Source organism: Pipra filicauda, unplaced genomic scaffold, assembly GCF_003945595.2.
Source record: "Pipra filicauda isolate LSUMZ 115617 unplaced genomic scaffold, ASM394559v2 scaffold239_size1682155_pilon, whole genome shotgun sequence".
Taxonomy (NCBI): domain Eukaryota; kingdom Metazoa; phylum Chordata; class Aves; order Passeriformes; family Pipridae; genus Pipra; species Pipra filicauda.
Genome location: NW_024104353.1, coordinates 879,794 through 902,856, shown reverse-complemented (window position 1 = coordinate 902,856; position 23,063 = coordinate 879,794). Strand labels below are relative to the sequence as shown.

The window sequence follows — 23,063 nt, the reverse complement described above, 5'->3', positions numbered from 1 at the left end:
TTGCTGAAAATTATGGTTTCTAACATAGCTAAGACAGATATTCACAAAATAGATAAGCAATCAAGATTTCTTAAGTTGTTTTTGTGGTTTTTTTTTTTTTAATTTCTTTAGAAAACTTGAAATATTTTGACCAATTTCTTCAGAGCTGTCAGAAGCTCAGCAGCACATAGACTGATCACTGCATAGAGTCTCCCTTCTTCAGCTTATGGAACAACTTCAATTCAGGTTGCAAGAATTAGAAAAAATACTAGAGAGCATGATACATGTTAATAAAAATGTTAAGACTCACTCAGATGAAGAACTGAAAAATCACCCCTGCCTAAAGAAAAAGAAATGTATATGATCCTACAACAGTGAAGTAAAAAATTTTTCCCAGTGATTCTGAAAAAAAATTGCAAAGGTAAGAGCTCATTATTAACAAGCTGAAGATTACTTATGGTTTGTTGCTCCTCCAGATTGGCTAAAAATTGATGTGTTGCAGAATAAGTTTGGAGTGGGGAAGCATCCAGTCTGTGAAAACACACCAGTACTCAGCGGCTATTTGTTTATTCTCTTGTTTCTGAAGCTGCAGAGGAAATTACTACCTGCCTGTGGTAACTGGCAATTAGAAGCAAAAAAACCCACATTAGCTAAAATAACTGTTACCTTACTAAAATGGAAGTAGGCATTTAACAAAACAAATAGAATAAACTACAGCAATGAGTTCCTTAGGATGCCCAGTTTCTTTATGCAGAACACACTGTATGGGTGACAATGTTTCTGGTAGCTTGTGATATATTGTACAACCATTTTAAACAGCAATACAATATTTCACAGATGATAAATAAGTAAATACTTCACAGTCCCGCTCTTTCTCATCAACATGATTCCATAGTTCCTGAGGTTAAAAACTATTGAGGCTTTAGATTTTAAGCACTGGACATAGAAATAATTTGTATGTGGGAATCAAAAGTAGCAAAACTTTGTTACACTTCATTTGCCCCGTGCCCTTTTCACAGGCACTAACAACACTGGAGGCTCTACTGTCTTCAACACAGCCAAAATTGATACATCAGACTTCAAGTAGGTTTAAATATTTATATCTAGAACTGCTATTTTCAAGCTTTGAACAGATTTAACTGCATTTATTTTTAACTCTGGTGAATTCTATGCACACTTTGAATTCAAGTATGCCAGATGTTTAAATGCCACAGAGGATTATTATTACTCATTTACTTACATATTCCTCATGTAAGCAGATGCTAACAAGAAAGTAAAGACAGTTCCAGAGAGGGGCCACACGGTCCTGACTCCCTCTTTCTTTACAAATAATCTGTAGGATTGGGACAGTGGGTATCATGCTGCCTTTCAATTTAACCTTTACTCTCAGTAAAACACTAACTGCAAAAGTTTCACAACTCCTCTTTATCCAGAACACCTGCTCCTCCTTTGCTATCAGGTATCTCAGAGACATAAGGTTTCTTCTCCCTTTAACAAAACCAGCTTTACTCTGTTTTCCTCATGATTAAATCCCTATTGCCCTCTACCCCAAAGAAGAACTGGCATGTGTTCTTGATTTTGGGTATGAAGACAAAACGTTTATCGAATGATCACACAGTGTAGTCCTCCACATTAATTATGTGGCTCTTCAGACCATCTGGTTAAATTCTTTTTGCTCAGTCTCAGCATGCTTGAGAAGCAGGACTTGCCGTTACCCCCACAGGTGTTTGAACTTATGGGCTAACGAAACAATGCAGGAGCTGCAGCAGAGTTGTAGTAATGGTAGTAAAGCAGGACTAAGATTGGAGCTGGGAGAAGGAAACCAAATTAGATCTGAATTAAGCATGTAGTAAATGAAGCTCTATACACACAACAGCAGCTCTGTTACCTAAATAAAACACAACTGTGCCACAGACTATTGCAGTGCACAGCATGTCAGCATCTTCCCTCCCTTTAATGTAAAGTAATTCAGTTACCTACATGAGATACTTCCAAGCTGATTTTTCAATTAAATGACAGTTCGTGCTACTAACATAATCTGTTGTCCCTGTTCTAATCATCACTATTTCTGACCTGGTATGGAAACAACGCCGTCTCCCAGAAGCAGAGCAAGTAGTTAAAGGCAGGCCGAAGGAGAGTTTATGGAAAGCCGCAGTGCCGGTGTCAGCCCCGGGCTCGGGACCCGCGGGACTGTTCGGTGGGTCCGGGCGCCACCCAGGGACAGCCGGGACAGCCTACAGGGGGTTTTACTGAGTTTCTTTGCAACGAGTTTATTCGCCCTCAATTCACACCTACTTTGATAATTAAGACATGCTCAGATTAGGCATAAAATCGGCCTAAATTATATTTTTTATATTTCTGCTTGCTGATGGATTAGAAATAAGGCTCGTTTGACATCTTTATTAATGATTAAAACACAATATGGAGTACTGCAGGGTACACTTAGATTAACACTGTAGAAATAACTGATGGCAGACTGCTTTCTCTTGGCAAGTATGCCTAAGGAAATGTAACCCTTCATCTAAGTAGGCACATGTGAATAAAATATACTGTATCTGCTAATGGGGATAATAAGGAAGTGGAAAATCAAGACACTTGACAATCAAGAGAGCATTTAAGTCTAATATATGCAAAAAGTTCCTGAAAACAACCAAACCAAACAAACAAAAAAACCCAAAACAAAAACCCCAAACAAACAAACAAAAATGGAGAAAGTATGAGATAGTGTACCTCACAACATATGGTGTACCTAAAATTTCAATTCATACATATATAAGAAAAAAAATATAAAACTAATAATAACATACAGTTATTACTGCAGTGAAACCCACAAAAGTCACTAAAGTAATATTAGGAATATTAGTATTATTAGGAAGAGCAAGCTAGAAGTTAACTATTTTTAAATCTTATGCAGAATGCCAAAAGCAGTTTTAATAACCTATATCAGCTAGAAGTGACATCTTTCTTAAATTCTTTAATAATATTCTTCCCAGTAATATAACAACCTATTTATTGGTACCTTCTCTAACACAGACTATACAGACACTAAGAATCTGAAAACAATCAAACAAAAATGACAAAAAAATGCCCCAAAACACAACTCAAAAAAACCTTCCCACTGAAAAGTGCCAACCAAAAAAGCCAAGAAGAAACAGAACTGAACTGACCCCTGATACGGAGGGATTTCTCTCAGGGAAGATAATTCAGAGGAAAACTATTAGTGTTTTATCAATAGTCAAAAAGTAATGTTTTAGTTATAAAAGAACATAAGGTTAGAAAATGCATTTGCTTCTGCACATGAATCCTTTTTTGTAGTTCTTGTCAGGAATATCTTTTGTGGCTAAATTCAAAATGGTGAGGCAATTCATTTTCTCTTCTTAAGTGTCTCCTGATTAGATGGAATGAAAAGGTACTTAGCCAAACACAGTAGAAATTTTTGAAGAATTCCTAAGCATTGTAACTGTCATATCAAGTAGATTTTACTAAGGAAATTAAGGAAGTTGTCCATATTTTACTTTAGTAGTGCAAACTTCCCATCTATTAGAAACAGCTCTAAATGATTTTTTAAAACTTGCAGTAACACCTTGCATCTGAAAACAGATTAAAACCTGAAATAATTATAAAACTGGACAGACAGCATCAATTAGATGAAGTAATAAAACCTACTCCCTTTATAGCAGGAGTGCAGATTAATTTAAAAGTAGTTTTCAGCATTTCAGAGGGCATGAACCCTGCTTATGGACTCATGGCCATAAAAAGGTGTTGATCAGTCTTATCTTTAAAAATGTTTTATGCAGCCACATACTGCAGAGTTGCCTGTGGATTGGACATAATAATCAGCAGGGGAAGGAGAGCTCATTACTACAAGCTCTCCTTCCCCTGCAGATTACCTCAGCATGGAGCCACGTATCTCAATCAAAAAAGATTGCTACAGAGAGCTACACAAGATGTTTCTAAATCAGCTAGCTTGGTGTTCAGCCTATAGCTACAACCTTCTTTTAACCTTCAGAAAAGCAGAAAGACCAGGATGGTCTCTGAATATTAGCAACCTATAAATTTGGAAATAAATCACTAAGCAGGTAAAACTCACCAGCAGACCTGGCCTGTCCCATGCTCACACAACCTATGCCCAGAAAATTTAGCAGCAAGATCTAATGGAAAAGGGACAAGGCAGGACATTGCATGTGTTGGGAGTAATAAAGGTTTAGGGATGTCTAGCACACTGTGTAGTACCAAGAACATTTACTGGGAAAAAAAAAAGTGCACATATTGTTTCCTTATATACATATTTAGCTGCTTTAAATAACACAGAAAAATAAGCATAGCTGCAGGAAGCAAAAACATTTGCCTATCAGAAAATTTTGGACCCTACTTACATAAGAGCTCCAAATCATAACTTCAGTGTTTAGAAAACCCTTTAACTGGAATGTAATATTCTGGAGAGAAACAACGTTTGCTCCTTGTCCCCAACAAGTAAGAAAATCAGACACTTGTGGCAATTTTAGAGGACTAAGGGTGCCATGAATGTAGAGACTGGCATGCAAGATGAATATCACCGAAATAATGTTTTAAATACACAGACTCATCCAGGTATTACGTATGTCCTATTTATTTCTGAGATAAATTATCATAAATAAATTATTCAATAAGCCCAGTAATTGGCAATGAAAGGGAAGACAAAAACTCATCTATGATGGAAGCTTAGGAGTTCAGCTCCCCTGTTAATAAGATCCCTGTTGCTACTTTGCATCACATCTTGTCTGTCTGGATGCATGGGAATTGCTGACTCTTTATTCCACTGCACACCTGCAAAGCTGTACAGACCAGGTGTGCAGCCTCAGGTGCATCCTCAGTGCAGTGGGACTAAACACTTGTCCCTTTACCAAAAATTCATACCTATATGCTTCAAAAAAGTTAATGTCTCCAAAAATTAGAAGCTCTTTCATTTGGCTATAAGAACAATATGAGGCTAGTTTTCCAGCATGTACTGAAGCTTCACAAACTATAATATTAGAATGAGAGACAGAGTAAAATTAAGGCAAAGGAGGCAAAACACAGAAGGCTGGTAGAAGTCCTTAAGATGGAACTCTTGCCAAAAGAATAGAGTCACAGCATCACATTTCGCAGTTTGATATTCTAAAATGTAGTAAAATGCAATGTATGTTCATCTGTTAACACAGTTCAGCTTCTTGTGAATGTCAACTATTAAACAGTGACCACTCACTACAAATAATTGTATTGAATTGTATTTTGTGGCTTATTACCAGCCAAAATTTCAGTTTTGACCTCTGTATCCTGGAACATCCTGCACTGCATCTGTCCCTGCTTCTGAAATGAACTGCAGCTGATCAAGTCCCTTGACCTGATTTTGACCCAAGATATCCCAGCCCCTATTGCTGTGCACTGAGTCCTGTAAAATCAGCTACTAAGTGGATGTGACAAGCAACACAGCAATGCTTGCCTATCTAGATGAGATCAGACCTGCCTCCTTAAAAATGATGTACCAGGCATTGTTTTAGCTCCTCAGAAAGCAGTAACACATTCTGTAATGGGAATTATGCAGTCTTTATTCTATCAAAATTAAACTTAGGGACGTGCTAAGAAGAGCTAATACAGAAACACAGAAAGGAAGTATATGTTACAGGAGTAGATACACAAGTTGCAGAATTTCCTGTTGCTGAGATTATAATCATGTGAGGTACTGCACCAAGAATAGATAATTTAGGATTGGTGTTAGCACTTGAAAGCCACAATGACTAAGAAACAATGATGTGCATCTAAGATGTTAAGCATAAGCTGATCATCTGCTAAGATCAGAATGAATTTTCTTCATCATATTCAGTGCTGTACACCTCAAATCATTATCTTCTATCCTGAGAAAACCTACGAAAGTCAGTTTACCACTCATCACACAAAAGGCTGAACACAAACACAAAGACTGCTAATTTTAGGGCCTTTTTTAGGTGCTGCTAGAAATTGTTTTTAAGTCTCCTGGTGAGTATCACAATATGTGGGACAAGGTTTCTAAAACCAAGTAAGCTAGTTTTGTGACAGGAGATTTTAAGCATAATATTTATTCACCTTTGGCAGAAGCAAACAAGTCTTCTGCTATTTACATTTTATTTAGAACTCTCAGATTTAAGATTTTAAGTACCTTGGAGATTTTTCCTTAAATCAAGAAAAAAAAAATCTATTTTATTTATGTGATGAAACATGATACAAAATTCTGCTGTAAGTTACATGAGTATAAAACAAAGCTACTTATACAACATGAAAACATTTTGGCCTATATTTTCCCCAAAATACATAAACCTCATATAAACTAGAATTATATAGTGGAAAAATACCCAAAGCAAATACCAAAACCCCCATGAAAGCTTATTACTTACTTGCAGCTCTAAACAAATTCAACAGGTTCTTCAACTAATCATGAACATCTAGTAAGATGGAAATAGCTTAAAGCCAAAAAAAACCCCATTCAAAATAATAACCCTGTGAAAGCTACAGTGACTTCAAATTCACGTCATCTATTAATTTATCTGCTTATTACAGCGTTATATAAAGGACTGGAATTACTCCATTTGGAACATTTTGAACAAAATACTGGAAATATTCAGGGGAAAAAGGGATAATGAAGCAGAAATTTCAGAAAATGGTAATAAGAAAAACTATGTCTCAACAGTCAAAGTCTATCAGCCATAAAACACTTCAGAACACAAAACATTCACTGAATGTATGCTTAAAGTGTACACCAAAACTGGCTCTCAGAAAAGCAATGTGAAGGACTTATCGTCAGAAAAGAATCATCTAACCCTGCAGTTATAAAATACCTGTTATTCACAATGTCACAGATCTGGACAAAAAACATCATTAATCTTACCTTTTGCTGTATGAAGTTTCTCTGCCCTTCTTAAAGGAACAGGCCACCTCTCTCCCAGTGGAATTCCAGCACGTCACTTTTGTCTTTCCATCTCTGAGTTCCTGTTAAAGTAATTTTGAGATTTCTCATGGTTGAAAAATGTGGTTCAACAGAGCAAAGGACAAAACAAAGGTCATCATCACCCATCCCTTTGTAAATATTACCATTTTTTCTTTTCCTTCTCTCCTAGTTTTCCTCTTTTTTTCCTCTTGCCTGTCTCTCCTAACTTCTACTGCAAACTCACTCCTTTTGGTCAATGTTCTCCCCTCCCTGCTTTCTTACTTGCAGATGCTGTGTGTGTGGAAAAGCTCCCCAAGTACTTCTCACATTTATAGCCCTCAGCTGTTATAGATGGCTCTCCAGGAAAGATGGCATCTCCTGTGATTTCTATTTGGATATAGCTATATCTGTTTGTTTGTTTTTTTTTTTTTTTATCTTCTATACCTGCAGAAATTCAAGCAGGACTCAACTCTTATTGCATCAGTAGCCATTGTCAGTATTAGTGTCTGCCTGAATGAGGTCACTTTTATTTATATACACTGGAAACTGACTTTGTAAAAACACGTGTTTACTGACATAGAATATATATATTGGTTGCCCATTAAAACTGAGCACACAGAGAATAACAAATCTATTTTAACCCCCTTTATATGCAAATTATCCTTTACTGTAAGGTCTCCGATTTTTACTGTGCTCATTAGGCCTTCATACATCGCTCCCTGCTGCCACGGTCCACAACGGGACCGGCACAGACAAAACCTGTTGTCAGTAAGAAGCGTCGTTGCTCAAAATATTTGTATTAGAAAGGCAAAGCCTCGATGCCGAACACACAACTGAACAGCCACAGGACACAGACGAGATGCTCCTCAAGCAGCAGGGCCGGATGAGAGCACTTGGGAAAATTCTCTCCCAAACCAACCAGTGGCTAAAGAAAGCGGGGAGGAAAGCGGCCGGCCCGTGACCCCACCCGGCCTCCAGGGACGGCCGAGAGCCCGCAGGGACCGGGAACACGCGGTGCCCCGGGCGGGACCCGCAGCACCGCCGGGCCCGGCAACCCGCCCCCGGGGCCGCCACCGCCTCCCGCCCGCCCCGCCCGCACCCACCGTCCCGCCGCGGCCCCGGCGAGCGCAGCGGAGGGCGCGGAGCCGCCGCCTCAGGTAAGCGGCGGCCCCGGGGCCTCCATGGCCGTGCGGCGGCCGAGCGCTCCCCGCGGGAGGCGGCCGGGCCGGGCCGCGCCGGGCCGTGGGGGCTCGGCAGCTCCCGCCGCGGTGCCGGGGCGGTGCCGGGGCCGTGCTCGGGTTCGGGCGGCGCGGGCAGAGCGCGGCCCGCCGTGCGGACCCGCCCCGGGGGAGGCCGCGCAGCTCCGGGGCCGGGAGCTCGTCACTGGCATCGGCCGCTCGTAGGGACTCATCTCCGGCTGTCTGTGTGCTTACAGGAAATAAACGGGCTCTGATGCGGGCAACGCGATGAAATTCGGGTGCCTTTCCTTCCGACAGCCCTACGCGGGGTTGCTTCTGAACCAGATCAAAACAGTGGAGACTCGCTGGCGTCCCTTACTAGCAGGCTACAAGAACTGCACCATTGCTATTCATATCGCTGTTAAGGACTGGGAAGATGAATCATGGAGAGACATTCTTTTGAGTAGGTTTGGTATGACACCAAAACAAGTGCAAGATTTGTTGGATGAAGGGGAAAAATTCGGCAGAGGAGTTATTGCAGGTAAGCAACCTGAGGTTTTATTTTCCAAGCAAGCTTTCAGTTTTTTAACATTCAAATACACATGTGCTTCACGTGGTTGTGCTCATTATGACATTTTTTTAGCGCTCTGAAGGAGTGGAGCCTGAATTGTGATGGGGGGGTCTATTTCAGTTCCTGTAGGCTGAGTACAGCAAGGGAAGTTGTCAGTAAAATTTGTACTATTTCATTGTGTTGGAAATGTGAGGTATTTTTAACCTTTAGGATGAAGAATTTTAGTCAGGCCTCTGTCTTCTAAAAACACTCGCTCTACTTAAAACTTCAGGCTACAAAGTCAGTTCAAGAAATAAATGGATTTGTGCTAACTCGTCATGCAGTAAGATAACACAGGTTGCAAATTATTTTGTTTCAATATAATAAGTGCCAGTTCCACACTTTTTGCATTTTGAGCTGAGGAACTCTTGCAGTACTCATGGTCAAGTGAAGTCATGACATTGCAGCGCTTTACATGTCATTTTAAAGTATTACATAAGTAATTACATAAATCCTATTTCAGTTTTACTGAAACGCAGTATTTGGGCAGTGAAGAAGTTTGTTTCTGTAACACAGTCAGGATGGAGTGATGTTTCATTGTGTACATTGTGCTGACATACAGTGGATGTTGCTGCACTGTCCACTTACAAAGTTTTTATCCAGCAGTCATTTTGCACCGTTTCTGTGTAGGTATACTTGTTAAACCATCTTTCATTGTCATTTGAATATTTGTAGCTATTCCGGTACAACAGATTACTTCTATCACACTGAAAAATTGTTGTGGTTCTTCGGTGCTGAAAACTGTAGGTCCTACATTATATGCAGAGTTGGAGCCTTGGCATAAATTGCACACTCAGTTGTGGAATAGGTATCAAAGCTTCTTTGATCTTTATTTAACATTTTTAATCACTAAGCAATATAGAAATTCCCTTTTGTGACATGAAAAGGTTTCCAGACAGCAAGAATTTCCGTATAGTTTAATGATTTTAAAATGTTAATAGAATAGTGTCCTGAGAGGGGCAGAGAGTTTTTTTATGCTTTAATGAATCTGTTTCAAGGCCAAATGTAGCTCAGGAGTTTTGGTAGCAGGTGTATGTCCTTAGCTGCAGGCTGCTTTTTACAGAATTCTCTATCACTGAGTTGTGGTGATTATAACTGGGTGCTTCTCCTGTTCTTCACCCATCTGAGGTCAGTCACCTGGTCCGTCTTCTGCAGCAAAAGGCACAGGCTGGAGGTGTGCATCCCTCTGACTGTGTGCCTCTGGTAACAAAGTGGCTGTTCTGTGTGTCCTCAGAGAGGGTAACTTCTGGAAAACTTTTCTCTTGGAGATCAAACAGGCAACTAATTTTGTATTTTAATTTTACAATACAGGATTAATTGACGTTGGAGAAACATCACTCTATCCAGAAAACCTGCCTCCTGAAGAGATTCTGGAGCTGGAAAACAAAGCTGTCCTCAGTAATCTAGAACAGAAATACTTGACTGTTGTTTCAAACCCAAGATGGCTCCTTGAACCAATTCCTGCCAGAGGGAGAACAGGTGTGTGGCAGGTGGACATCCCTGAAGAACTGATCCCTTCAGAAGTGTAGGTGTTGCCCCTTACTACTGTTTTTCCTGCCTAAAAACAAACTTGTAATTCACAAGTCAGCATCTTGTTTAGGACTCCCTTCCAAAACTAAAATGGCAAATACATTTGAAGAACTGCTCTTTTAAGGCAAAGCAAGCAAGATGTGATTTTTATGACTATTGCTGGAAATTATTGTTCTTTTCTAGATTTTCCTATGTAACAACTAAGTAAATGCCTTTTTTTTAACACATCGTTTTGTATTGTGTGCCAATTTAAAATGTGAGCAAATAAAACCGTATTATATGATGCTTACATCTCTGATTATAGGAAAATAGTGCTTAAAAGCAGGCTGCCATCATTAATAGGGTATCTGTCTCACAGCTCACTCTTAATCCTACTTTAAGGATAGACTGTTTTCACTCACAGGGAAGTACACAAGATACACATCTGAAGGATACAGCTCTGTGACCTGACAGAAGTTGTAGGAAGGCCATTATGAGAAAAAAGGTGCTTGTTAAAAATGAAATGAAGCAAGTATTACATTTCTTTCTCTCATTTAAGATGAAAAATACCAGTAATCTTTCAAAAACATACAAACTGATCTAGAAACCCAACCACCATTGTCAGCCACTTTAGCATGGAATGATATGATGCTGACACATACCTTCTCAGCCACAAGAAAACTGCACATCAGGTACAGCAAGACTCCTAGAAAATTTAAAAAAATCCCATTGAGAATATTCTTTTCATTTTATGTGTTTAAAGTACTTGGAAATAACCAATGTATATTCTATCAGCATTTCTGTTACTCAGAAATGGTACCTCAGGAGTAGAGAAACAAATGACAGAAGGTTTACTGCCATGCTCATCTCCCACGTAGTAAAGGCTTATTTCATTGGAACAATAATCTGTCCCATCAGAATATTCTGAGTTAGTTTGCACAGAGGACCCAACATACCTCCCTAGCTGTTCCTCCTGCTGGCACCTCATTGCACCACCATTCCTTTGAACTATTCTTCATGAATCACTACACACTTCCCCTTGTCACCCCACCAAAGGGACTCAGAACAATTGCTCTCAACACCATCCCAGAGCTGCTTTGGAAAGCTGAGGAATGTGGAGGCATTGCTTTGGCTAGAGCTCTCCTCAGGTGAATTCAGATGCTCTCTTCTTCACCAGTGTTGCTCAGTTGGTTTGTAGAGACTTTCCTTCTATTGGAGATCCAAAGGCAGAGTCACTAGCTGTTCTTTTGTCACATGCTGGATGAAGTCAAGCTTGACTCAAATCCACTGGCCAGAACAGAATGACATGAAGTTTCCGATGAGGAAAGCTCCATTTTAAATTCTTTTTTCTTGGCTTTAGCGAATTTTTCAGTTGAAGCCTTAGCAGCCAGATGGCCCTGCAGACAGCCAGCTGAAAGGAAGTGACCAGCTTGACTGAGAATCCCAAGGGAAAGTTCTCAGTCATCACTAGGACACCCATGCTGTGCTGCTGGGACATCAGAGCAGCATCCAGTGTCCCAGTGACATGAAACAGCAGCAGCAAATGTTAAATACCACTTGTTGGTTTTCATTTACAGATTTTTTTTACTCGAGCCACAAAACAAATGAAACTGCAACAAAATAAGGTATGGGATAGGACAGTGCTGGGCTGGGTTTCAGCCAGTAACTGCTCCACAGGCAGGAAGAGGGAGCTCTGCAGCATCAAGAATGGAAGCACCATATCCAAGTTTTACAGGTGTGCACTTTGCACTCATGCAGAAATGTCCATACTCTCCCTTCTCTTATTGCCATGCTAACACTAGGGAAACATAACCTATGGTATTTAAACTACCAAAACTGGGGGTTACTTAAACACAGAGAGCAGCTGCAAGGATCTGGGAATACCAGACATCCATTTTTGTAAGCTACAGGACTACAGATTTCATAGACTCAGTTTCTCCAAAGCACCTGTAAGTCCGAGATGCTGTCAAAGCAGGTCTTTCTTCAGACAAGAAAATGCTATAGCAACACCACTGAGTTCCTGTCTTGAAAAGTTTAATCATTTACACCAACCAACACAAAGTTGGTAACAAAGACCAAGCTATGATATTTATACCTAACCAACAGCTGTGAGACCTACAACAAATGTTTCTGGCACAGACTGCACACAATGCAATGGGGAACAGCTTATTAAACAGCCAGTCTAGTGGGAGAATGGTGTACATGCTGCTCAGGAAGTATCAAAATGTGAAACTGGTAAAACAACAAAAGCGACATGTGACTGCCAAGACAGTGCAAAAGTTGAAATACTTACATGAAAATTTACATGGCTAACTCAAAAGCATCATGTAAGTTGCCATATATTCTACTTCTCCCCCCCAAAAAAGCTTTCCAGTGCTGCATGAGAAGAGCAACACTCTTGTGCCTCTGGGTTGAGACAATGATTGTGGCTGAACAGAAAAAGCAGTAAAGAGGTACTATGCTAAGGCATCCCCAAAGCATTTAAAAGAGACACAAAAATCAAGTGTATATTTAGGACCTAAAAGACACCTGGAATAGCATAGGCATTTCATACAGGGTTTTTAAAAAAATACTTTTAGATAATACTTATACTGTACACAACAAGACTTTTAAACAATATATTACACTGCTAAAAATGTTCATATAAATACTATACAGGCAAGCGTGCAACCAACCCGTTAAGGAAGGTTCACAAATTAGACAACCACAATCCTCTGGAAAAGCTCTCAGATTATCTTCGAGATCTCTGATTTGTGTAATCCAAGCCACTGATTCAGCAATACCTATTTTAAAGGAATTTGGACAAGGCATGAGATGAAATACATTTGTCTGCTGATGACCAGTTCAAGTTTAATATGCTACTGTCATCTTAATCTGGCATATCAATGTTTAACTTGGGAGGTGGAATCACATATTTTCCAGGACTCTGTGTAATGACCACTCCAGTCTTTTTTCGAAACATTGGTGCAATTTTTGGCGGTTCAGGCAGTGGTGTTTCTTCTGTCTCTTCATTATCTTCATGATGAAGATCATAAGAAATATTTCCATATTCTCGTAGGAATGGGAAAATTTCAAGTAGGAACTGGCAAAAGTCTTTGCGAATTCCAAACCACCCTAAAGAAAAAGGGAAAATTATTTCATGTTACTGCAGAACAGAATGAACACATAATTAAGCAGGCAGACTATGCAATCTCATTTAAGTTCTCTTGATTGTTTGCATGTGAATAATATAAAATTTGTTAGTGTTGCTTCTTAGTGTTTCTTACCCCTGCAGTTCAGGTTACATACACATATATATACTTTCAGAATAGGGACATGCATTTGCACACACGTGCCTGTGTGTATATCCATCTCTATAAATTACAATTACACTACCACAGCAAGAATCCATTTCATTTCACACGTTACACAGTGTCAGGTCACATCAGTACAGAGAAAGAACACAAAGGACTTTGCATCTCAACCAAAGCAAGTAGTGCCACATGGGATGACACTGTAAGCACAGAAAACTTACTGCGGTCACCTGAAAACAACAGTCTAACAAATATATGAATTCTTTCATGAGAATATACACAGAAAAGCCCTTTTTCAAAATACAAATCTTAATAAAATACATTTTAGCATTGATTTTCGATCTGTTTCCAGGATTTTGAAAATACTTACAGTGATTTCCACCTTTCTGCCCAAATGTTGTTGCCATTAATGTTATCAGTGAAAGCCAGAGAGGAACAAATATGGGTATGAAGGAAAAAGAATTATGTCCATCCAGTCTGTGTACTAGCAAGATCTAAATGGAAAAAAAAAATATAGTGTCAGTTTAATTGCAATACTCACTTTCAAACTGCTTAAAGCATAGGCTGATTTCAGATCTTTAACTTCACATATCTGTGGGGGAAAAATGGTCTCCACAGAAGCATGTAGTTACAGTTCCAATGCAATGCAGATTTTACTAAAAAAAAAAAACTTTGAAGAACACATTTGCTGTTAATATTTTATTCCAAAACAAAAAGCAGCATTCTCATTTCAGTAAGTTAAAAACCCCAGTATTCATCACTCCCTGAAAAAAAGAACAAGACACAAACTCATTCTGCTTTTCCAACCTCAAATGTGAGCAGTGGAACCACAATTGTCATCCAGCTGACAGCCATCGTGATGTGTGTCCTCCTCTGCTCAGCAATCACATCCATAGAGCGCAGGAACAGAACAGACCACACAATGTAATAGAGCACTACCAGGCACAGGAAGGACATCAAGATCCACAGTGGAACACAAACAACCTGAGGGAGAGAGAGATTTGATTTGTTTCAGGTGTGGTTCTTTTAAATGAAGCATGTCTACATATTAAGTCTAAGCAAGAAAAAGAAATTTAGGTCTTTAACTAATATAATCTCTAACAGGAGAGCATCAATTCAAGCATGCTGTTATGAGCCATATCAGCTCTCTGAAGCTCCCCAGCTTTTTAAACCCCATGAAGATGAAACAATTTAAAATTAGGTCAATGTAGTTCAACTTTAGTAAGATATCCATGATTTTACGTGGGCTCAAATTGTACTTGAAATTGATTTTAGCAAGTATTTCCTACAGTGGACACCTTATTTGGAAGGGTTTCAATCCTTTCTCAAAATTTTAGGAAAAGAGAAAGGACAGACATAACCACGCCAGATTGTCAATTTTATGGCAGTTTGCAAAAATCCAGACACAGAAAGAGCACTTTTGTATTCTAAAGGCATTTGGGACAGGACATCTCAGCAGTTTACAGTGACCAGTTGCACAATAAATGGACTTACGCGCATGGTAACACAACAAATAAAACTAGTTATTTACCACACCATATTTACCAACACATTCTCTAACTCACCAATCATTTTCATGGCTAGTTTACTGTTCCCATTGGAAACTCTGGTTAAGATTTCTCTTTCAACTACTGCTCAGGGATTAACTGCAGTTGGTGGCACATTCCTCTCCCTCAGAGGGTGAAATGCCCAAAGAACAGCCTCCAATTACCACTGAATGAAATGCCAGACCTTCAGCGAAGGATTGCTACACAAGCAAGAATGTTATCATGGACTAATCACATATTAACTGTTCCCTAGAGTAAATATCTTTACGAAATTCAGCATTTAAAAAAAGATAAAAAGAAAACACTTGTTACATACAAGCCATGGCCATCTGATGATCTCGTCTAGTCTGAGTGCAATAAATATGAACTGTAGAATATTGACTGAACACAAGATTTCCAGCTAGAAAAAGAAAAAACATTAGTTAACTCTTAGCACAATAAAGCCATTACCAAGATAACCAAGTCAAAGGACTTCTCTGACTCCATGTTCATCACTGCAATGAGCAGGCAATATTTCAGATTAAATACTTCTGAAAATAATAATACATTAACAACTACTTTGATTACTCATGTCAAAAATTAATGTCCTGGATTAAAGACAGGCCCCTCTTATGTTTCTAGCAAATCAAAGGGAAATAATGAAATCTTCATGGAATAAAAAGAAAAGAAAGTAGAACAGCACTAACTGAAGATGATAAAAGACTAAAACATTATAAAAGTGAGTAGAGACAGCTGTTGCCTTTTATGGATTCCACTTTCTTCTGCCAGTACTTAGCAGCTGTCCAGTCATCTGTAAATCAATGGGCAATCAAGCATCATCCAGTAGAAGGCAAGTACTTCTACACAAATTTTACTTTTAGGAATGGTTAACTGTGAATAGAATCCTGCAAAATAAAATTCTATAGCCAACTGTTTTAAAATGAGCAACTTAAAATATCAGTTTACCAGCCATCCTAACAATCACTTACTATAAATGTTTCTCTCTCTAGTGATAAACTCACCCTAGGCTACTGTTAGAGAAACAGTCCCTTAAAATTAAAATACCTTAAAAAGCTGAACCTCACCTAAAAATCAGATTTTTAATGGGGTAGTTCAAGGACATAGCAAAACAAAAAATTCCTTAAACAAAATAAATTCAGGAAGAATTCTAAGTTCATTGCAAAACGCCAGAACCGTGGGAATATCTTGAGAATCCTTCCAAAACCAAAAGGAGTTAGAGAAGATAGAGGCAGAAAGCAAAACCTTACTGTTTTATGCCTACCATCCACACTCCCAAATTAAAGATTAAACACAGAGATTGGGATATTAAGACATTTTCAGCCCTGACTACCAAGAGCTCTGGAAGTTCAGTTCTGCCTAGGGACTGGGCTTGCTATCAGTGGAATTGTTTTCACTTGTTTCCATGTAAATGTCCAGTGTCAGTCCGTATTGCAGAGTTCCTGGTGAGTTCTTTTAACATACAATAATAAAAAAGCAGGTTCAACAGATGTTGCAATTTGGTAGTTGAAAAAAATTAGAAGATACTAGAAAAAGTTATATTATTCCTGATCATGATTTTCATTCACACACTTGCAGGTGAGTGCAAACAACTAATTGGATTGATGCAGTCCTCCATATCACACTTTCTTGAGAGTCAAACTGTCACTGAATTGGTCCTGCACTGCCACGAGTTTTACACGCCACAAATGAAGCCTCACCTCCAGGGACCTGTCGTGTCGGAATCCCCACACACACGCTGCGACTGACACCGGAGACACAAAGAACAAGGGCATGAAGACCAGAAGCCAGAAATGGGTTCCTCTTTCGATCCTGTCACACACCAGGACTTCAAACATCAGCAGTAGCAGGTGGATGCCTACTGCAATTAACATAGCTTTGAACTCCACACAGGTTTCTCCTTCTGCTCTGAAGAGAGGATAAGGAAGCATTCAATTTTACTTGCCAAAAAGAAAACACACTATCTTGCAAACATTCCAAGACACTTGGTAAGTTGATGATAATTATTTTTAAAATGTTGGAAACAAATGTTCTAGATGCTCTTATGCTGTTAAGAAACCCATTTATGAACTGAATTCAGTACAGAGCATACATCCTATTCCCTCTGTTCTGCCAAATAAGCATCCTCAACTTACCGGTACTGCGGGTTCCGAGCCCATACTCCTGTTCCCACCGAGGCACCAACAATCACCATCAACTTCCACAGCCATATCGGAGCAAACACAGCCCAGTAACTCCACTGAATCTTGTCATCCAGACGTAGAGAGAGTAACACAGAGAAGAGCAGCAGGCAGGCATAAATAAGGAATTTGCTATTAAATAAAACAAGCAAACAAAAAAAAAAAAAAGAGTCAGAAATCACGGCAGGCAACTTCCCATGAACTTTGTACAGAACAAAATCAGTCATAGCTGAAATCTAACTGGGATACCTCCTAACAGAAAACGTGTGTCAAACTTCTTTGTAAGGAATCCAGTATTTCATTATAAATATAGCACCTCTTTCACTTATAAAACCATTACTTCAAGGGAATGCATCAAAAGCATTCTTGCATGACAATCTCAATGAATGGACAGCTATAAATAGTTCCCTCCCACAAGGATCCAGTCGGGAGTTGTATTATTAGAGGCTCGGAAATATACCAGCTGTACGTGTTTGTAGACAATGTGTTCTGTCCCACGAATCAAATAACATGGTTTCGAACATCAAAAACTAAATTAGGTAATTTATGAAATTTTATCCTCACCGCTTTTAACTAGAGTTTATAAGCTACTACAAACTGTAATAGGGGCAGACTCCAGATATTTTTTTTCTTAATATTTACATTCAGTTAGAAAAGCAACACTATGGAAAAAAACAACAGGCTAAACTTTGTTAAAAGTTATTGATTGCAGACTGAAGTTTCTAACTGGAATACTGATGATGGTGCTTATTAGTTTTAAGTAGTTATATTGACATATTTTATGATTTAGTCAATTTAAGAATGAATAAATGTATCTGGAATACTTGAGCAGTGGCACAGCAATTGATTTCACCATCAAACATGAAACAAAATAATTACATAGTAGGCAATTTCCTCACCAGACAGGAAGGGAAAAGTAACCCACCCATTCACCAAAAGCTCCTGTGAGCTGCCTTATAAAAAACATAATTAGGCTTCAACAACACTTTAGTGAAGTAATTATATGTATTTTAAAACGTGGATAACTGAAGGAACAGAGTAAAGCAGCAACAGTCAGGGATACAACCCTCTCTCCACCAGCACAACTCCAACTATCCACTTCCCATTCTCATCAAATAACAAAGCATTCCTCAGAACAGCATTGCTACCCTTAGATATCAAGCTGTTTTGTCTCTACTCAGGACAAGTGTCTCATCTGCCCCTTCATAAGGAAAAGCAGATTTATTGTGTCAGCATTTCTTCACATGCTTGATAAAGCTACCTCGGGATGGGATGATATAAACCAGTCACTCTTCACAGCAACAGAGATGTCTCAGCTTCCTCAGCTAGCCATCCTTTAATATTCAATATTCGTGTAATTTGTATCTTCCCTGGCTCCTCAATAAATACAGCAGTAAAACGCCATGTGGTAAAGCACCACTGCTCCTCGAGTGTTCCAGCAGCATCAAAACACTCGAGATGAAGATTTCTGCAGAAGTGCAACATTCAGCTTGCTCATTCACCACTCAGCACCCAAATAAGCTGCAAGCATCGCTCTTGTAACAAAACTTCATAAAGCTTCTGGGACTTCTGCTCCTACTTTTCCATTACTTCCAACCACACATATTTCAATTGTTTACTTCAGCCTCTGCAACAATGCGTTTCCCGGAGCGCTGGTTACACTTTTGTTTGTCTAAACAACCGACTGAACACAGCTCGCTGTAACTGCCATCACGTAAGGCCTCTTTCACATGCAAGGCTTTTCCAGGACTCTCAGCATCTCAAGCCACCTTGCACAAGTTACTTGGACAGCTTTATTCCGAGGTCTTAAAAATACCCGGTAACAGCAAAAAATTCAACTCATTCTCTCAGTTTAACAGTTTCATGTGTGAGTACTCGCTTGGCGAGCCAGCCAGAATCCCAGGCAGCAGTGACTTGATAATTTTAGGAGAGCCAGGATGCAGACTTGCCCCCTGGGATGCTCCCTGTCCATCCCAGGACTACTCAGCCTGCCAACACCGAGCCTGAGGGGGGGGCGTGGGGCAGCTCCGCACCCCAGAGCACCACGGCGAGCACTCGAACACCACAACGAGCCTTGGAATCATTTGAGAAAGTTACACAATAAACAAAAAAAAGAAGACTGGAAATCGGGCTGGGAACCAGGTGAGGAGCGCCGGGGAGCATACACCGACCCCCGCGGCTCCAGGAGAGCTGGACTCCATGATCTCAGAGGTCTCCTCCACCCTGGCTGATCCCGTGAAGGAAACCGGGAACGGCGTGTTCCCGGCGCCGCCCGAGCCCGCGGTGCGGAAGCGCCGCCCGAGGCCGCGCTCCGCTCGGACGCTGAGGGTCCCGCAGCCAGCGCCTCTCCCGGCCGGGCTGACCCTGCCGGGCCGGCCGTGCCCGCGCCGCCCTCACCTGGGGTTGAAGTCCTGGAAGAAGCCGCGCAGGTTCATCGCGGCCGCTCTACCAGGCGCTCATGGCGCGGCCACCGCTCTCGGGCCTGGCCGGGCCGGGCCTCGCCGCCTCCGCGCGTGCGCACGGCCCGCCGCCGGGAACCGGGCGGTGCGCGCCGCCGGCCTTCCCGGGAGGGCACCGCGCATGCGCGGGGCGGGGCCGGGGCGGGGCTGTGAGGGGCGGCCCCGGCGCTCCCGCCTCAGAGCAGGATTCCTTCCTTATCTGAGCAAAACCGGCCTGACTCCAGCAGGAAGCCGTTCCGTCTTGTCCTGTCACTCCATGCCCTCGTAGAAAGTCCCTCACCGGCTCTCCTGGAGCCCCTTGGGATACTGGAAGTTGCTATAGGGTCTCCCTTCAGCCTCTTCTCCAGGTTGAATAGAATTTGGTTGACTATTACACCTCTCTGGGCAACTCTTGAGGCATTTAAATCTCTGGGACAATTAAATCACTGAGCATTTAGGGTCAGCTCTACGAAAAGTTGTCATAATCCAGCATTCACCGAGAAATGTTTCAAATACAAATTCAAACAAACAAAAAACCAAGCCAACCAACCAACCCCATTAACTTTGTTTTAGGGAATCGGGATGGTCTTTTTCGACGTCTATTAAAAGTTTTTCGATGGCCTAGCATAATTCTGCAGCCTTTGCTGCAATAAATCCCCCACCCATACGCTCGGCCAGACTGTGGTACATGGTGGTGTTCCCCCCCTGTTCCTTTGTAGGCTGGAACTTGTGTTTCCTTTGTGCCTCCAAAGCCTGGCTGCTCATTCTGCTTGTCAGGGGACTTTCTGCAGGGACATGTAAAGGAACACCCTCCTCTTGCAGCCCCAGAGTCATGCCAGCAGCATTTGCCTCAAGTTGTGTTATTTCTGTTTAAATATGCGACTGCTTTTCAGAAGTTATGCACAGAGCTTAGTTATTTTAAAAATATGGGCTTAGATCACTTGTTCTAAATCTGTTCAAAATGTCTTATGTGTTACCTGTTCATTTGTGTTTCATCTCACACTCGGGTAAGCTTATAATGCCTTGTATGTGTTAATAGAAATCCTCATCAGACATTCTTCAAACTATTAGTGAAGATGAGCCCAGAGGATCTGGAGACAGGTTTTGTTTGTCATTTGGTCACTTAGTTTCTGCTGCAATTTGTGACATGGCTGTTTTCATATTCTGCCCAATATATTCATCTGATAAAGCAAGGGTATGTAAAAGGCTACAAGAAAGCAAGGACATGTCAGCACAAATAATGGCAGTGGGGAGGCGTGAGGAGATTGTTGAGAATTCAGGATAAGAGAGAAGCAAGAAAACAATGGAAGAAAAGGGAAGGAAAGGAAAGGATGAGGGTTAGGCAGTCTTCAGAGACTGATAAGATGGAAAGTGCCCCTATGATAGGACCTCTGCCAGGGGAGTACAAGAAATTGTAAGGAATCAAAGAATTAACAGGCTTAAAAAACTGGAAACTAGAACCTTGATCTTCATTCTGCTTTTGAAAATGTTGAGCCTCATCAATTTGAGAAAGAGAACAATTATGCATAATGTATTTATCCAAGATAAAATACATCCACTGCAACGCATAAAGGAGGTACTAGACAAGACAGTACCTGTAAGAATTATCTGCAGCCAGATGCAAACATAAAACAAAGTCAAAATATTAATAACAAGGAATTAACTTGAGAACTTTTAATAATTCAGAAGGCTAATAAAGCAGCTTGCCATTTCTAAGAATAGTCATGAAGGTCTGTAGAAGTAAATCAAGAAAGATTTCTTCTGCAGCTACAATGTTTGGCTGACTGCCCAGGCAGCAAAATAGTTCCTACCAGGGAAAGAACTAGGAAAGAAATCCCTAGTTACAGAAATGAAATCTCATGGGACATAATTTCTACTGGTACCTCAGGAGAGCTACAGCTAAATTTTTTGTCTTGAAGTCGAGTAACTGGGAATTTTAGGAGCTTTCTTAGATCTTTTGGTGGTCTCAGTTTTCTTGAATGCTATGGTTTGATACTACACATGTGAGGGTGATACTGAGGAGAGTTGGACAGCAAAGAAACCCCAAACTGTTTTCTGAACTTAAATGACTTAAAAGATTTATCTTCAGTTTAAATTTTATAGTGCTGATGGAGACTTGAAAACTGGGAATTCCCTGAGACAGTTTATGCTACAGACCAAACACACATTTTGGTTTTATTCCATTTATCTATTTCCTCAAATTAGTTCAAAAAGTCATGTATAGTGTCTTTATTACAGTGACTGCCATGACTGCTCTCATAAGCCATCTTGTATTCTTATTCTGCTTAAAAAGCACAAACCAGGAGGATCCCTATCCTTGACAGGCCAACGTTAAGTGCAGGAAACAAAACCTGAACCAGCTTTTTAATTTGTGAAGATTGCTTTTCTGTTGACAGTCAGCCTTGACTCCTTTCTAACATACCATATAATCCATGTTTGCTTTACAGACTCTCAAAGTGTCACTGTTAGATGACTGGAACGTTTAAAGGGAGGACAGCAGTTCAGTAATAACTGACTGATGTGGCTGACAGCACAGCCATGAACTGTTTCTAGGATCATCTGTCATGGTTTATGACAGAACATCAAATTGTTTACAAAACCAAATCTCCGGGTTTGAAAATCCCCATTTGAATTTCATCTGATTTCACTGTAGGCCTTACTATTAACATTTATTCACAGAATAAACAGAGATTGACTGGTAATTGACAAAGAAGGGATTGTTCCATCTGGTTTAGAATCTTTAGACCAGCCAGTAATTTTGCACAGTTAAAAACAGTAGTGATCTGATATCCACACAGGTGTGTTGTCATTGGCATTACACAGCTGCTTGGTTTTGAAATTAGGGCCTCCAGTTTCAATGAAAATTTCAATAATTTCTGCAATAATATTGTTTTGTGTCCCATTTGGGAAGTTAGTTCAAGGGCAACAGCTCTAAATCATTATATTTGCTTCTGTATACTGGATGCTAAAATAATATCCTCCAGCCTGAAACCTATTTGTAGAGTTGTAGTTCAGCAAGCTGCTGTTTATATTAATGCCAACTATGATTGTGATGTGAAGCAAATTATACTACTAAGCCACTATGAATTTCATAGGCTGTTCTGCCAGTTGGACTCTAGAAAATGCATTGTTGCACAGCTGCTTGGCCAAAGCAGGATTTGACATAATGATCTGCTATCACCTGCAAAAGCTGTGTCTAGTTATACTTTACTTTTCCATCCATTCAGCTAGTTTTACTCATTACTTGTTTTCCTGTTGAAAAGAAGCTCATTTAAACGAGTCATGTTCCATGCCTCTTTTCTTATGGAATCTGTTTTATTCCTGCCTCCCCACAGCTTCAAATTATTCATTTTTTATGTTGCTCTATGCCTGAGCTTTCTTGCACAACTCCCAGTTTAGGAGCTGTTGAAGAT

At 40.3% G+C, this 23,063-nt stretch overlaps 2 protein-coding genes and 1 long non-coding RNA gene across 3 annotated transcripts in view; 1 reads left to right on the top strand and 2 right to left on the bottom strand.

Annotated features, from left to right (window-relative positions):
* LOC113985626 overlaps positions 1-7,315 on the bottom strand; it is a 127,943-nt gene extending 120,628 nt beyond the window's left edge. Inside the window, exon 1 of the long non-coding RNA XR_003539894.2 lies at positions 6,860-7,315. This is a non-coding gene — a long non-coding RNA (uncharacterized LOC113985626). The remainder of the gene's footprint in view (positions 1-6,859) is intronic.
* A 697-nt stretch (positions 7,316-8,012) lies between these two features.
* Positions 8,013-10,507, top strand: LOC113985610 (uncharacterized protein CXorf40 homolog). The gene is made up of 3 exons (XM_027716507.2): positions 8,013-8,055; positions 8,334-8,617; positions 9,998-10,507. Exons 2-3 carry the CDS (start codon positions 8,365-8,367, stop codon positions 10,213-10,215), a joined length of 471 nt encoding a protein of 156 aa, XP_027572308.1. The 5' UTR covers positions 8,013-8,055; positions 8,334-8,364; the 3' UTR covers positions 10,216-10,507.
* A 1,705-nt stretch (positions 10,508-12,212) lies between these two features.
* On the bottom strand, positions 12,213-19,776 carry TMEM185A (transmembrane protein 185A). Its single transcript, XM_027716506.2, has 7 exons — positions 19,610-19,776; positions 17,168-17,344; positions 16,733-16,940; positions 15,352-15,435; positions 14,296-14,472; positions 13,859-13,982; positions 12,213-13,309 (listed from the first exon to the last, which is right to left on the bottom strand). Exons 1-7 carry the CDS (start codon positions 19,645-19,647, stop codon positions 13,065-13,067), a joined length of 1,053 nt encoding a protein of 350 aa, XP_027572307.1. The 5' UTR covers positions 19,648-19,776; the 3' UTR covers positions 12,213-13,064.
* Between the last annotated feature and the right edge of the window lie 3,287 nt (positions 19,777-23,063).